The sequence below is a fragment of the Balaenoptera musculus genome, chromosome 6 (genome assembly GCF_009873245.2).
Source record: "Balaenoptera musculus isolate JJ_BM4_2016_0621 chromosome 6, mBalMus1.pri.v3, whole genome shotgun sequence".
Classification (NCBI taxonomy): Eukaryota; Metazoa; Chordata; class Mammalia; order Artiodactyla; family Balaenopteridae; genus Balaenoptera; species Balaenoptera musculus.
Genome location: NC_045790.1, coordinates 93,531,055 through 93,547,948, shown reverse-complemented (window position 1 = coordinate 93,547,948; position 16,894 = coordinate 93,531,055). Strand labels below are relative to the sequence as shown.

The following is a 16,894-nucleotide window of genomic DNA, read 5'->3' as shown; positions in this document are numbered from 1 at the left end:
TGATGGTTGTATCAATCCAACAGTGATATTGTTCTTTATGTGTTATGTCTTTAGGGTCACTCTTTGTAGAAGTGGTGATGTCAGTTTTTCTCATATCTTATGCCTGATGATGACTTTTATTTCTGGAAAACCAAAAGTAACCAAAAAGGCAATGGAAAAAAAATGGTTAACGGCCAATCAATAAAGGATAACAATTTTAGCAAGAATTATGGAGAAAAAGACATTAAAGCAATTAATCAAAAAAAAAAAAGCATTAATTAACTATAGCTCAAAGTTCTTAAATCATCCTTATGTATAGAGGTAGATGGGGGTGAGTGAATCTTTCCATGTGTTTGAGAATGAAATGTTATTCACATTCAAAATCATTCTCCAAAAGGCATCCAAAGTGATCTTTTCACGCACCCTAACTTAACATGTTGTCATTGTTCTCATTGTCTTAAGAATAAACTCCTAGCTTTTGAAAGTGACCTGTCCAGCCCCAGTGGTTCTGGCACTCACCTTTCTAAGCCTCACCCCTCTGTCCTCCAGCCAGTGTGAACTCTTATATTTTCAGGATTGCCCTCTCTTGCCTCTGGGTCTGCACATGTTGTTCCCTCTGTCCGGAATGCTATCACCCTGTTTCTACACCCCTCTCCTCACTTCTATGCTTGGTCTTGGTCTCACCTCTGAAATCACTTTGACCAACAGAGCTTTCCTGACCACCCCACCCCTGCCTCAAGTCTGGATAACATCCCTCTCATGTGTTGTCACGTAACATGGTACTTTGCCCCTTTTTAATCCTCTGTTGAAGACCACAGGCAAAGTTCTGTCTTACCTTCTGTCTATCCCAAGTATCCCATTACCTGTCATATCCTTTTCGTCCCTACGGAGGGTGAAGACATTTTAGTTTTACAACTACTTGGCTATAAACTTGATCACCCATGCATTGTGATGGAAAAACAGTTCTCCAATTGGTTACATCAAGTAGAGAAGGTCAGACAGTGTCACAACCCGTAGTAATTAGTAGAATTCTCATCCGAGGATTCTCCCTTGATGCTTTGCACCACACCCTCCTTTAAGGGATGAACTGGGAGAAAGGTGGTGAGGTGGTGAAATTTAACGTGTTGAAAGCATTGTAATTGCCAAAGTAAAATACTTGCAATTTTATTTACACACAGATTATTCAGAAAATAATCCAAACATTTGAATATGGGAATATGGAAGGGAAAAATTGACTAGATGAGTAGAGTATTTCAAGGTGCAGTAGAGGAGACAACACAGATCATCAGAATGAATGAATGCCAGGCAGAAGGGGTCACTCTGAATCGGGTTTTATGGAAACTACAGAAGGAAATCATTTAAATCTGTCCACTGACTCCTTTAAATATTTATCGAATTATCTTTTAGGTACTTCAGAAGATATGATTCTTGCACAGTACTTGCCTTAAAGTAGCTTAATATAAAGTAGAGCTATAATTACTGCAAACAAGTCAGAATGTGTGCCATGAACCAAGAATTATGGTTAATCCAGTTCTAAGCAACTGAGATTGAATAAATATAAAAATGATGTGACATATGTGATATGCAAAATGCTATGGCTGTTCAAAAAATATTTACTATTAGTTATGGAGATGATGGGATTTGAACTGGGTTTGAAAGATAGAATGAGGACAGTTAGAAATAGGGGTACTGTTGTGGACAATGAAAAGTACAGGCTTGTGATGGGGACTGAAGTTAGCTTGTATGGGTGGGTAAGTAGCCAAAATCTATGGGGAAAAGTGGGATTCATGGAAAGAATGGTAAGGAGCAGTGCACTAGATTGTACTGGGACTTGAATTCCAGGTTACAGAGATGGCCTTTGGTCAATTGGTAACTGTAAGCCATTGAAGATTTTTGAGCAGGAAAGTGGCATGATGAAAGACATGTTACAGGAATATTAATTCAGCATCTGTGGCAGAAATCACGGAATCTGAAGTAACCTAGAACAAGAGATGTATGTATAGAGGTTACAGATCAATCAAGTCATAAAATAATAAGGTCCTAAATTAGCACAGCAACCAATGGGCATAGAAACTGATATTATCCATATTACCAAGCCCTCAAAGACCTTAAAGTCTTATTGAACTGAGGTAGAAGAGATGAGGAAAGAAAAATATCAAAGGCAACTATGGCCTGAGACTTTACTCAAAACTTACCACTCTTTATATGACCCAAAGGGAAACAAATTTGACAACAAACACCAAACTATACTCAGAATCTTTCTCCTTTCTGACTGCTAAAGTCAAGTGTTACCAGATCCAGCATGTGCCATTTCTCTTGTTCCTTAGGCCAGGCTAATTCATCAGATATGCATCAGTACAGTTGTAAAAATTGTTAAAATTTTGAAATACAAATGTATTGGTTGGTAAATAGCTGCTGTCCCCAAGTCCCTAAATGTCCCCTTACTGATCTCACCCTCTCTCCAGCCTCACTGGTCTATCCCACAATCCAGCACCTACAGAGGTAACATCTGGCAGATTAGTGGGCATGCAGAACTCTGCTTGATGCTACAGCTCATGTCTGCTCTCATTGATCAGTGATCATGCCATTATGGTAACATTTTATTTATTTATTTATTTTTAGTACTCTTTATTTATTTATTTTTGTTTATCTTTGGCTGTGTCGGGTCTTAGTTGTGGCATGCGGGATCTTCATTGAGGCGTGCAGGATCTTTCGTTGCAGCGTGCAGGCTCTTGGTTGCGGCGCGTGGGCTTCTCTCTAGTCATGGCGTGTGGGTTTTTCTCTCTCTAGTTGTGGCACGCAGGCTCCAGGGCGCGTGCGCTCTGTAGTTTGCAGCATGCAGGCTCTCTAGTTGAGGCACGCGAACTCAGTAGTTGCGGCACACAGGCTTAGTTGCCCCACAGCATGTGGGATCTTAGTTCCCTGACCAGGGATCGAACCCGCGTCCCCTGCCTTATAAGGCTGATTCTTTACCACTGGACCACCAGGGAAGTCCCTCTGGTAACATTTTAAATATTACCCCTACCAGGGATAGAGTTTTCTCCCAGAAGTTTCTCAAGTTCCGTAAGAAAATAGACTTCTGTTGGGCCTACACATGTCTGAATCTCAGAGATAGATTCACCCTAGATTCGAGTTGAAAATCTGTTGCATTGGAATTCATGGGACTTCACATTTAAATAATGATTAATTGGTAATTTTAAAAACTCATGAGAGTACAGTAAGATATATACTTTTATTCCTGATAATGGGAATATACAATAACTTGACAGTAGGCTAATGAAAAGTTAATATTATTTTGCCTAAGGAAAAAAAATGTTAATGGGTGAAAGATATAAGGGAAAAAGATGATTATAGGAACGTTGTTTTTAATTGTAAAAAATTGGAATCAACCTAAGTATTAAACATTAAAAGAATAGTTAAACCAGAGTAGTCAAGCTTATGGTAAATTTTATTTTCTTCTTTATACAATTCTGAGTTATTAGCTATTTTAGAAGTAATAAATAAGTTGAAGATAATTCTAAAATCTCCAGAGGCCTTTCCTAAAAGTGCTTGCCCGTGAAGTTTTAATTGTAAAACTCAGGATGATCTCACATTTCTCACCCAGACAGTAAACACCTTAAGACAATTAAGAGTTTTCAGGGAATTCCCTGGTGGTCCAGGGGCCGGGGTTTGATCCCTGGTTGGGGAACTAAGATCCCACAAGCCGCGTGGCACAGCCAAAAAAAAAAAGAGAGAACACAGAGTTTTCAACTAAAAAGACTTTGCCTAAGTGTTCTATACTCAGCCAGGTTATATTTGTGTGTAATATATGTGTTTATGTGTGATATATGTATTTATGTCTATATGTGTATGTATGTGTGTACACATATATTCTTAACATATGACGCTTACTTCACTGATGCATCTTCTTTTGGACACATTTTGAGAGTTTTGTCTTTTCTTTTTTGATAGACTCATCCTAATCCATCAGTAATTTCCTTTCTAGTTGGAGCAGATGTTTACATTTGCAACATGGTGTCCTGCAGCTTGGGTGCTATTTGCTGCTCTGGCACCACACAGTTGCCTACATTCACAATTTTGCCCAAATAGTCTGTATTCCAGCCAGATGAGCTAACCAATCACAGGGAGGTTGGCAGGATGCTAATACATTTTACACAGATTCAGATGTGCAGAATCCAGGTCAGTTAAAAGTCTCCTCTTCTAATTCCTTGATGAAAATAGAAAGAATCTTGGCTGTCTACTAAAAAGAAAGTCCCTCATATGTATACCTAGGTCCTTGTCTTGTACTTGTGACAAGGATTGACTTAGCCTCGGGGAAAGCTGGTTCTTTTCTAGTGCAGTGGACCCCTGTGCTCAAAATCCTAGCACAACTATTTGTAGGAACAGATTCCTTATTCAGAATGAATCCATAAAGTTGAGAAGAACCATGATATTGTAATAATAAAGAGCCTTTTTTGGGGGCCCAGATAACTTGTTTGATGTCCTACCCAGGGCTTTTGATTTGCACAACTCCTGGGTCCCATTATCATCTACATGCATGGGCACACTTGGAGTTGTGTACTTCACAGCCTGAATGCAGCTGATGCAACTTCCCTAAAACTATATTCTTTAAAGAGTTTCATTAACCTTTAAAGGTGAATTGTGCAAAGAACAGAGGCTCTTAGTATTTATAGAGATTTTTAAAACATTAATCTTTGATTATGTATAAGAAGGAATTTTGTAAAGTATAAGTTACTGTATAATAAATATTATTAACTAAAATAGTCATCTAAAGGATTGATATTTAGAGAACAGAGACTTCTTTATATTCTACAAATTCCAAACTGGTTGATATTTTTATTTACTTGAGTCAAAAAATTGTGTTGGCAGTTGAAGAAAAATCTAATGTTAGCACATGATAATTTCAAGAATCACAGTTCCAATAATAGTAGCTGATAACTGCTAAGATGTTTCTGAAAAGAGAAAGTGCTTATTTTAACAACAACAAGAAGAGCAATTAAGAAACATTATTTGGTACATTTCCAGGAAGGGAATCATTTCATATGATAAAGAAAAAAATTATACCCTAGCCCTTTACCATCACTTGTGGAACTTTTTCAAACCACAGTTAATTTCATCTTTTCAACTTTTGCTTGGTTTTAGATGAGGAATTTTCCCCCTTGGGAATCAAAGAAGTTGATTACACCTCTCCCACTAGAGTTGTGCAATGCCTTTAAATAGTTCTCCTGAGTCTGTTTTCCATTACCATTATGAATTTCACAATACATTTCCAAATGTAGTTTTGGATATTTTTATCCAAAACACTGTTCTCCAATGTTGTAAATTCTTGATTATTCAAAAGGTTTTGGAGAGTAATGGTGTAAGATTAGCTCCTTTTTATGTAATATTTTTTTAAAATAAATTATAAAATCTGTAGATAAAATCTGACTGTTCATATGAAAAGTTTATTTAACTTTTTAGTATTATTCTATTTATAGAATCATCAAATGTTAGCATTGGAAAGGTCATAGCCATCATTAAATGTAACCTCTGTATTTTGTAGGAAAATTAAAAAAAAAATCACTTGCCAGTGACCCCGTAGCTTGTTAGTGGAGCAGCCAAGATAGCAACTCAGTTGTCTTGACTCCTAGTCTAACGTCCTTTCACTCCGCCTTGTTGTTAGTCCCTCCGACTTTGGTCCTTCCTCCACACTAACCCATCCTCCACTTCCAATAGAGCTTGTTTTCTCCTGCCCTCCTTTGACTGAGTGACTGCTGGTTCGGGCAATGGGATGGGCAATGGCTGGGTCAGATGACTGGAAGACTCCCTGAACTTACAAGAGTGTGTTCCCCATGGAGAGAAAGAGGCAAGTGCGTATGTTACACACAGTGTGATATGTGCCAGAGCAGAGGTGGGGGTAACGTGCTCTGGGGCACAGAAATGAAGTTAACAGTATCTGTCTGAAAAAGTTAGAGAAGCTTTGAAGAACAAGTTAGTCTTGAAGGATACTGGAGGTTCATTTAGAGAAAGGAAAGCATATGCCAAGGCAGAAGCTAAGTGGAAGATAGGAAAGGGAAAGAGAGGGAGATAATATTTACCAAGCTCCAAAGCATCTACTGGGCACAACAAGCCATAAAAGAAGTATAACTGTCTCTTTTATAGTTGAGAAAATTAAGAGTTGGGGACATTATTCTAACATTTACTGAATGCCAACTACGTGCCCGGCATTGTTGCTTTACTCACATTATTTCAATTAATCCTAACAACAAATTTATAAGGCAAGTACTACTAATATTACACGCGAAGAAACAAAGTCTCAGAAAAATTAAGTAAATTGGTCAAACTCCCAAGTCCAGTAAACTGAGGTGGGGGAGGTGTGGTGCAAAACTAGTCTGTGCTTGATTCTGAAGCAGCTTCTGATCAGGATATGGAGTTCACTGGTTCATTGTAGCAGACAGGCAGGAAAGTTATAGATGGATCAAAGAATTACAGAGAAACCCAAAAGAACTTTTTGGCCAACCCAATAGATCAGAGTAAAGACAGGGGGCCTCATCCTGTTGTTGCAGTTTTTGGTAGAAAGTGCTTTGATCACATTTATATTTTAGAAAGATGTTCAGACAGCAACATCTAAGATGGATTAAAGAGTAGAGATGAAGGTTGAGGGAACCAGTGAAAGGACTTTGTAAAAACCTGGAAGAGAGGTAATGAGTTCCTGTCTAAGATAAGAGCGATGCAGATGGAGGGATAGGCGAAATGCAGAGGGTTTTTAAGGAGTAAAACCCAAACAACATGATTTCAATTTGGATATTGAAGGAGATGGAGGGAGAAGTAGGAATCAAAGTGATCTCTGAAGTCAGAGAACCAATAACTGTGAAATGAAATACAGCATTTGAGACAATGACTTTCTTTTATGTATAATTTTTATTTACTTTTAATGTTTTTGCACAATACCTATTCAGTATAACAAAACAAAATGTAAATCAGCAAAAATAAACAAACTTGGAAGCCTCATAATTCTACCATGAATATATGACATGTATTCATAACATTATAGAATTTTATGCATTCATTAACCAGAAGATCATACAATACATATGGTGTTTGAAACATGCTTTTTTTTTTACACTCAACTACACAATTTGATTGACCTGCCATGTCAAGAATTCCATTTTTATGGCTAATACACCGTTTGATGGATTTGTCATAAGAATTTAACAAACCCCCCATCTCTTGACATTTGTCTTGGTTTCCAGTGCTGTGTAATGACAGACAGTAATTATACATACTTATATGTGTAGGTAAAAAATGTTTCCTTTCACTTGGACAAATTATTAGAAATGAAATGCTATATCAAAGGGAAAGCTCCACTTGAGGCTTTTGGTGTCTACCCTCAGGTTGCCCTACAGAGTGGGAGAGGGCCTGTTTGCCCACATGCCTGCCAGCAATGGGTACTAACATCCATTAAAAATTTTTCCAAAGTAAAAAGTAGTCATCAATTTGCATTTTTCATTATAAGTGAGGTTAGACAGTGTATCCTACGATTATAGGTCATTTTCATTTCTTCTTTAGTAAATTTCCAGCTTTTGTTCTTTGTCAACTTTTCTATTGAAGTATTCCTATCTTTTTCATATATTAGAAAATGCTCTTTATGTGTTAAGCTTTTATTTCTCCTTAAGGTAGTAATTTGTTTGCTTCCTGAAAATTTTTTGAAATATTTAACATATATTTTTACATCCAACTATCTTTAACCTGTATCTCTGGCTTGTTTTTAAGTTTATATCTTATCAGCAGGGTTAAATTAACCCATTACTATTATTGATGATAACTGATATATTTGGTTTTATTTCCATTACCTTAGTTAAGGACATTTTGTTATAAATTCTTTCTACTATTTATCTTCTTGTTCTGTTTTTATTTTTTTAATTTTTAAAAATTTTAAACTTTTTTTTTTTTATGGTAGGTCCTTGTTGGTTATCTATTTTAAATATAGCAGTGTGTATATGTCAGTCCCAAACTCCCAGTCTATCCCTTCCCCCTACCTTTCCCCCCTGGTAACCATAAGTTCATTCTCTAAGTCTGTGAGTCTGTTTCTGTTATGTAAATAAGTTCATTTGTATCATTTTTTTTAGATTCTGCATATAAGCGATATCATATGATATTTGTCTTTCTCTGTCTGACTTATTTCACTTAGTATGATAATCTCCAGGTCCATCCATGTTGCTATAAATGGCATTATTTCATTCTTTTTAATGGCTGAGTAATATTCCATTGTACATATGTACCATGTCTTCTTTATCCATTCATCTGTTGATGGACATTTAGGTTGCATCCATGTCTTGGCTATTGTAAACAGTGCTGCAATGAACATTGGGGTGCATGTATCCGTTCGAACCATGTTTTTCTCCAGATAAATGCCCAGGAGTGGGATTGCTGGATCATATGGTAACTCTGTTTTTAGTTTTTTGAGAAACCGCCATACTGTTCTCCATAGTGGCTGTACCAATTTACATTCCCACCAACAGTGTAGGAGGGTTCCCTTTTCTCCACACCCTCTCCAGCATTTACTGTCCGTTTGATGATGGCCATTCTGACTGATGTGAGGTAATCTCATTGTAGTTTTGATTTGCATTTCTCTAATAATTAGTGATGTTGAGCATCTTTTCTTGTCCCTCTTGGCCATCTGTATATCTTCTTAGGAGAAATGTCTATTTAGGTCTTCTGACCATTTTTTGATTGGGTTGTTTGATTTTTGGATATTGAGCCACTTGAGCTGTTTGTAAATTTTGGAGACTAATCCCTTGTCAGTCACATCATTTGCGAATACTTTCTTCCGTTCTGTGGGTTGTCTTTTTGTTTTGTTGTGGTTTCCTTTGCTGTGCAAAAGCTTTCAAGTTTAATTTGGTCCCATTTGTTTATTTTTGTTTTTACTTCCGTTACTCTGGGAGACAGATCGAAAAAGATATTGCTGTGATTTATGTCAAATAGTGTTCTGCTTATGTTTTTCTCTAAGAGTTTTATACTATCTGGTCTTACATTTAGGGCTTTTGAGTTTATTTTTATGTATAGTGTTAAAGAATGTTCTAGTTTTGTTTTTTTACATGTAGCTGTTCAGTTTTCCCAACACCGTTTATTGAAGAGACTGTCTTTTCTCCATTGTAGTCTTGCCTCCTTTGTCGTAGATTAAATGACCATAGGTGTGTGGGTTTATTTCTGGCTTTCTGTCCTGTTCCATTGGTCTATATTTCTGTTTTTGTGCCAGTACCATTGCTGTTTTGATGACTGTGGCTTTGTAGTATAATCTGAAGTCAGGGAGCCTGATTCCTCCAGCTCTGTTTTTCTTTGTCAAGATTGCTTTGGCTATTTGGGGTCTTTTGTGTCTCTATACAAATTTTAAGATTTTTGGATCTAGTTCTGTGAAAAATGCCATTGGTAATTTGATAGGGATTGCATTGAATCTGTAGATTGCCTTGGGTAGTACAGTCATTTTAACAATATTGATTCTTCCAGTCCAAGAACATGGTATATGTTTCCATCTGTTTGTGTCGTCTTCAGTTTCTTTCATCAGCATCGTATAGTTTTCAGAGTACAAGTCTTTTATCTCCTTAGGTAGGTTTATCCTAGTTATTTTATTGTTTTTGATGCAATGGTAAATAGGATTTTTAAAAAAATTTCTCTTTCTGATCTTCTGTTGTTAGTGTATAGAAATGCAACAGATTTCTGTATATTAATTTTGTATCCTGCAACTTTACCAAATTCATTGATGAGCTCTAGTAATTTTCTGGTAGCATTTTTAGGATTTTCTATGTATAGTATCATGTCATCTGCAAACAGTGACAGTTTTATGTCTTCTTTTCCAATTTGGATTCCTTTTATTTCTTTTTCTTCTCTGATTGCCATGGCTAGGACTTCCAAAACTATGTTGAATAAAAGTGGTGAGAGTGGACATCCTTGTCTTGTTCCTGATCTTAGAGGAAATGCTTTCAGCTTTTCACCACTGAGTATGATGTTAGCTGTAGGTTTGTCATATATGGCCTTTATTATGTTGAGGTATGTTCCCTCTGTGCCCATTTTCTGGAGAGTTTTTATCATAAATGGGTGTTGAATTTTGTCAAAAGCTTTTTCTGCATCTGTTGAGATGATCATATGGTTTTTATTTTTCAATTTGTTGATGTGGTATAGCACATTGTTTGATTTGCGGATATCGAAAAATCCTTGCATCCCTGGGATAAATCCCACTCACTCATGGTGTATGATCCTTTTAATGTATTGTTGGATTTGGATTGCTGGTATTTCGTTGAGGATATTGGCGTCTATATTCATCAGTGATATTGGCCTATAATTTTCTTTTTTTGTGGTATCTTTATCTAGTTTTGGTATCAGGGTGATGGTGGCCTCATAGAATGAGTTCAGGAGTGTTCCTTCCTCTGCAGTTTTTTGGAATAGTTTCAGAAGGATAGGTGTTAACTCTTCTCTAAATGTTTGATAGAATTCACCTGTGAAGCCATCTGGTCCTAGACTTTTGCTTGTTGGGAGTTTTTTAATCACGGTTTCAATTTCAGTACTTGTGGTTGGTCTGTTCATATTTTCTGTTGCTTCCTGGTTCAGTCTTGGGAGGTTGTACATTTCTAAGAATTTGTCCATTTCTTCTAAGTTGTCCATTTTATTGGCATACAGTTGCTTGTAGTAGTCTCTTGTGATCCTTTGTATTTCTGTGTTGTCCATTGTAACTTCTCCTTTTTCATTCCTAATTTTATTGATTTGAGCCCTCTCCTTTTTTTTTTCTTGATGAGTCTTGCTAAAGGTTTATCCATTTTGTTTATCTTTTCAAAGAACCAGCTTTTAGTTTCATTGATCATATCTACTGTTTTCTTGCTCTCTAATCCATTTATTTCTGCTCTGATCTTTATAATTTCTTCCCCTCTGCTAACTTTGGGTTTTGTTTGTTCTTCTTTCTCTAGTTGCTTTAGGTGTAAGGTTAGGTTGTTTATTTGTGATTTTTCTTGTTTCCTGAGGTAAGATTGTATTGCTATGGACTTGCCTCTTTGAACTGCTTTTGCTGCATCCCATGGGTTTTTGGATCATTGTGATTTTGTTTTCATTTGTCTCTAGGTATTTTTTGATTTCCTCTTGGATTTCTTCAGTGATCCATTGGTTGTTTAGTAGCTATGTTTTTCTACCTTTGTTATTTGGGTTTTTTTCTCTTCCACTGATTTGGAGGTTATGCATTCTTTTTCTATTCATAGTTATGTGAAATTTTTGTGTACAAATTTGAACCTATGTTTTTCTTTCAGTTTTTTCATATTGATATGTATGAAAGGAAATGAGAGCTTTATCTTTTCCTCTTCCCAACCATCCCGTTTCCCTCAGACTTTAAACGTTTTTTCTTTATAATATGTAAAGATTATTATATTTTTCCCTTAGATCATATGTCTTTCTTTTTAAGGAGGGGCTTTATTTGCTATTTAATAATTTTTACAATTATTTTAGCAAGATACTTAACAATATATGGTATGTTCCACTACTTTCTTAATCTCAAGCAATTTATTGAATACCAGTTTTTTCCCTCATACTTGAGTTCTTTATGTTGATTTCTTTTCAATCAGTGAAATACATCTTGATTTCCAGAAGTCATGCACATTCTCAAATGTCTTTCTCTTCCCTCATATTTACCAGTAGCTTGCCCAGATATAGAGTTTTGGGTTCATAATATTTTTTCCACATAGCTGTGTATCTTATTTCATTCTTTTTTCATGGCATTTGTTTCTGCACAGGAGAAATGAAATGTCAATTTGATTTTCCCATTTATTCTGTTTTTCTTTCCTAGACACTTGTCATACTTTTCCTTTGTTTTGGGTGTTAATCACTTTTTCTTAATTTTGCTGGGAACTTGATGAGTTTTTATTGCCCTGAAACTTCAAGTAAGGAATATTTTCTTGCATTAATATCACAGCTTTTACTTGTGTTGTTCTGGAATTTTCTGGCTTCTTTTTACTGCCTCCAACAACAGCTTTAATCTTGCTGTTACAGTTTATGTTTTCTTTTCCATTTGTGTGTTTATCTTAATCATTTTCTCCTATAGCTGCTGCCTTCTGTTCAAAGGATACAGTGTTGTCTTGCATCTTCTTGAAGATCTGTGCCAATATTTACTGAACTTTTTATAAAAAAGGAATATTCAGAAATATGAAAAATTCAATAATAATTCAATATTTAATGCTATGATGCTTTGAAGTAATGTTCCCTTTTTTTCTGCTGAAGTATTTTTCATAAGTCACACATCATTATAACTTTCCTACAAATGTTTCTCTCATTCTTAAATAGCTACAGCTTTATCAATTCTGGAATTTTCTACTATATACATGGGAAAATGTTCTCTTCTGTTTTTAAATATAATCAAGAATGTTAGAAGCATGCTTTTTTTCTAAAAATTACATTATATTACGAGTCTTCTCTCTCAATAATGATTTCTTCTGTTTTTAGCATATTTTAGTGTTAAAACAAGGACTTTTGCATCCAGGAGACCTGGGTTTGAGACATAGAACCTGTAGTGGTAAAGAACATGGCCTCTGGATCCCAATTCTCTTGGTTCAAACCCCAGCTTTGTCACTTACTGTGTAACTTTGGCAAGTTAGTTAACCTCTTAGTGCCTTAGTTTTCTCATCTGTAAAATGAGATTAATAATATTTGTTACCTCATAGGTTCTTAAATGGATAAACAGATAATATTTATAAAATATGTAGAACAGTCCCTGGGACATAGTGAATGCTATGTAAATATCTGCTTTAAAATTCCAGCTCTAATCTTCATCTCAATTTTGTTGTAAACCTAAAAAAAAGTCTTTAAAAAAGATAAACAAGCCAGAGCTTGTCTACCTAGAAACAGGCCTTAAACAAATGACAATAGGAAGAAGAAAGGAGTGTACTACCATTTAAAAATATTTGACTTACTAATTGCAAACAAGATAAATGTGATTTTGAATTTCAGCATAAAAATGTAATAAACCAATGTTAAATGCTAAAAAAATCTCCTAGCGCTATCACCTGTTAACTGAGTAACTTTAGTCAAATCATCAAATTACTCTAAGCCTCCATTCTCTCTTTAAAATGGACACAATACTAATAAAAATAATGTACCTATTAATAAAAATATTAGTAATTATTAATACTACTTATTAATACTGTGAGGATTAAAGGAGATAATTTATATCAAATATCACCACATAAGTGCACATTCCTTGGTTGCTACTATTTTTTTAAATAATCTAATGCATACTTGACTACACTACATTTATTTGGCTTTATTAAGCATTGCAAGTCTCTTTATTCCACAATTTCTCTGTTATTGAATTCTTAATTGTGAGTTACTTTACAGATGTGTAACTCCAGGGAGAGTAAATACAGATTCAAAGCCGCATTGTCAGTGCAGAGGGAAGATAAGAAGCAAGGTCAATCAGGTCCTGCTTTTCATCTTTTTTTTTTTTTTTTTTTTTTTTCTTTTTTCTTGAGCCTGGGAAAAGCAGGGTCTGTGACTCTTTTTTCTTCAAAAGGCTTATTTCCCGTCAGTAGGATCATTTCCCTCAAGCCCTTTACTTTCTCCTCACCCTTTGTCCAGTGCTTTGAACCAAAACAAGGGGCCCAGTGCTTTTTGCATATCTACAGTTATTCTATTCTGCTGCGAGTGAGTGTTGGGGGACACAGTGGGGGAGGTGCAGCTGCACAGGTTGGGGGGGTTGATGGAATATGGATTATACTGTCTTTAGCAAGATTTTTTTACGCATTGAGTATCATTGATTCCTTTTAGTCCCTTTACGTACATTGCTGTTTTGAATTTTCCCATAAATAAGCCCAGCCATATCATGCCATGATGTGTTGTGATTGTAACTAACTGTGGGACATCAAAGAGGCCACTTCATTACCTGCAAATAGCCAACTATATCACTCTTTTAAAAAAATCTTGGTTTCTCTCCTTGCTTGAATTATACGATTATTTCTATGAAAAGCTATTGTTTGGGATTTTCCCCCCTAATCAGTTTCCTAAATGTTGTTAACTGTCCATTGATGTACCCCACATAAAATGGGCTTCCCTGGCTTACCCACAGCTTGCCCATCCGGGACATACAAACCAGAAGGTTCACCAGGAGGAATCAGCACTTGCCTTCCATGTCCTGATGAAAATCATACTTCTCCACCTGGAAGTACTTCCCCTGAAGACTGTGTCTGCAAGGAGGGGTACCGGGCATCTGGCCAGACCTGCAAAGGTAAGGATCCCACCACTGGCAGATAGGAAATATAAAAGCTGATCTCTTTTAGGGAAGTAATGCCGGTGTTTTCATCCAATTAATTGGGCATGGTCTTTAATATTCCTTCCTCTAATCTTATTTGGGGGGAATTCTTTGTTTTTATTATCTAGCATTCCTTATCACTGAACATATCCATATCTTGCTCCAGAGAAAGGATATCTGAGACTCCACAAGTAATGTGACTATGAAAACAGATTTAGTATCGGAAAAGATCTAAAATGAATCTAAGAGAGAGAAGTCACAAATTTAACAGCGAATTTGAATAACAAATGAGCTAGTTTGGGCTCTGGTGATGTTTAAGTCCATTTAAAGAAAATATTTTTATAAGTAAAGTACTTTGATATTATTCATATCAAAATTTAAAAATATTTAATTAGCCAAAGCTGTGGCTCTTGGGATTTGTGGCAAACGTGCTTTGCTGGACTTATTTGTTCTTTATTTTATTCCACTCTAACTGAGAAGGAAAATAGCTAATGACATATGAAAGTCAAGAACTAGAAAATTTCGTATCCACATAGATATCAAGATTTTAAAATTTCTAAGCTTAAACCATAATATTTAGTCTGTTTTTAAACTTAACTGGAAGCAAATACCTAATAAGCGTGAGCCAGAAGTGTTCTTCTTCCAAATGTGCACTTAGGAATTCATATGCAGTAAATGGGAATGCTGTTGATAATTTAGCTCTGTGTATACAATGTCCTCTTGACCAGAAAAGAAAAAGCGGGGGGAGGATGCTTTATGGACAGAGACTCATTTTGCTTTTTATTCTTATCCCTGTAAATGTTAGTTGTCCGCTGCCCTGCCCTGAAGCCTCCTGAAAATGGCTACTTTATCCAGAACACTTGCAACAGCCACTTCAATGCAGCCTGTGGGGTCCGATGTCACCCAGGGTTCGACCTCGTGGGAAGCAGCATCTTCCTGTGTCTGCCCGATGGTTCGTGGTCCGGTTCTGAGAGCTCCTGCAGAGGTATGCAGACTGCCATTTCACATTGTTTATTGATTGTCTTGCTCGACATCCTCAACTTAAACTCTAATGGACTAGTAGATTCTTTGTTTCTTTTGATTTCATAGACCATAGACCACATAAAGAGAAAAAATTATAGGAGGTTTGAAGTCAGAACTGCTAAGTTCAGTTGACCACATCATCATAAACTATGCCCTTTGTGTTTCTTTTATGAACAAGCAAAGGAAAGGCCTGCCTGGGAAAGAAATGGACAGGTTACCTTAAACCTCAGATTTCAGGCAGCCAAGACAGGGTCCAGGGAGAGTTTGGGGATGGTCAGTGTGCGGCTTTGATGTCTACTTTGATTGTAGGACTCGAAGGACCACACCAGTATCCTGTGACAAGAGTAGTTAGCCAATGTATACATCCCCAGCCTTCACTTTGAGTAGACAGCATGCCAATAGAAAGTGGGAGTTTGCTAAAGTGAGATCCCAAAGAGCCTCATCAGGCCAACAGAAAAGGGGGCAGTACCATAGGTAGAACCTGAGGCTCCCACATCAGATACAGAGAAACAACAAGCAAAACTGAGAGTACCTTAATTCACTTCCATTCTTGCCGTCTCCAAGACCTACTTTCCTACTTCTTACGACCACTGCATGGCCAACTTCCTAGGGTTTCACAAATTGGGTTGAAAGAGAAGGCTCTCTAAGAAGAGAGGGGAACAAGCCAAAGGACTTGAGAATCCCTGCCCATGAAGCTTCTGAATACAGTATTCCCCCCCTCACCTCGGGTTGCCAGATGAAATACAGGACACCCGTTTAGATTCAAATTTTAGATAAACAACAAATAACTTTTTAGTACAATATAAGTAAGTCCCATACAAGATTAGAGACCTTCTTAAACAAAAAATTATTTGTTGCTTTTCTGAAATTCAGATTTAACTAGATATCCTCATTTGTTTGTTTTTATGCTAAATCTGGCAACGTTACCCCCAACACATCCCCTAGGCGTCCTTTGGCAATACATTTTGCTGAGGCTTTGACTGCTCCAAGACCCTGTATCACCCAGCTCACTGGAGTAGGGTAAGAAGTTCTGTCTTCTAGTCTTCTCTTGGCTCCCACACCCATAAGGGAAGCCAACCTACTCACAACTTCAAGGCCATTTGTGAACCCCAGGAGACATTCACTGTTTGTATTCATCGGCTACCAATACTGAACTCATCTATGAATATGAATTTGCTTAAATCAGGTCCCAGTCCAGACCCTTATCTCTACTTACAAAAAGAGAAGGAATCAGCAAATTGAACAAAGGAGACCTGAAAGAAGAGGGGAGAAAAATGGAATCACTGAGATGCAAAGGCAATTACATTGGTAAAATAAGATTAGGATTCCGAGAAATGGGAGAAATCTGAGAGGAGAAAGATATCTTAAGGAGAAGAAAAAGGTTGCTGACACAATGAACAGACATAGTCAAAAGCCAGATTAATAAGTTAGAAAATCAACGCTAGAAATCCTTCTGAAAGTAGAGCAACATTTGAAAGATTAGAAAAAAGATGAAAGAATAAAATGACACGAGAATAGTCACAGGAAATAGACTCTTCACAGATTAAGAATCCAGAGAGAGAATGGAGTGGAGGAGAGGCACTAATAGAAGATCAAAGAATATAACCGCAAGCTGAAATCTGGAAAATACACATG

General features: G+C 36.5%; 1 protein-coding gene across 1 annotated transcript in view; it reads left to right on the top strand.

The window, feature by feature from the left end:
• The window catches only part of SVEP1 (sushi, von Willebrand factor type A, EGF and pentraxin domain containing 1), a 183,779-nt gene that overhangs the window by 51,682 nt on the left and 115,203 nt on the right, over positions 1–16,894 (top strand). Inside the window, exons 4-5 of the mRNA XM_036856266.1 lie at positions 14,054–14,212; positions 15,042–15,221. Coding sequence (XP_036712161.1) covers positions 14,054–14,212; positions 15,042–15,221 — 339 coding nt within the window. The remainder of the gene's footprint in view (positions 1–14,053; positions 14,213–15,041; positions 15,222–16,894) is intronic.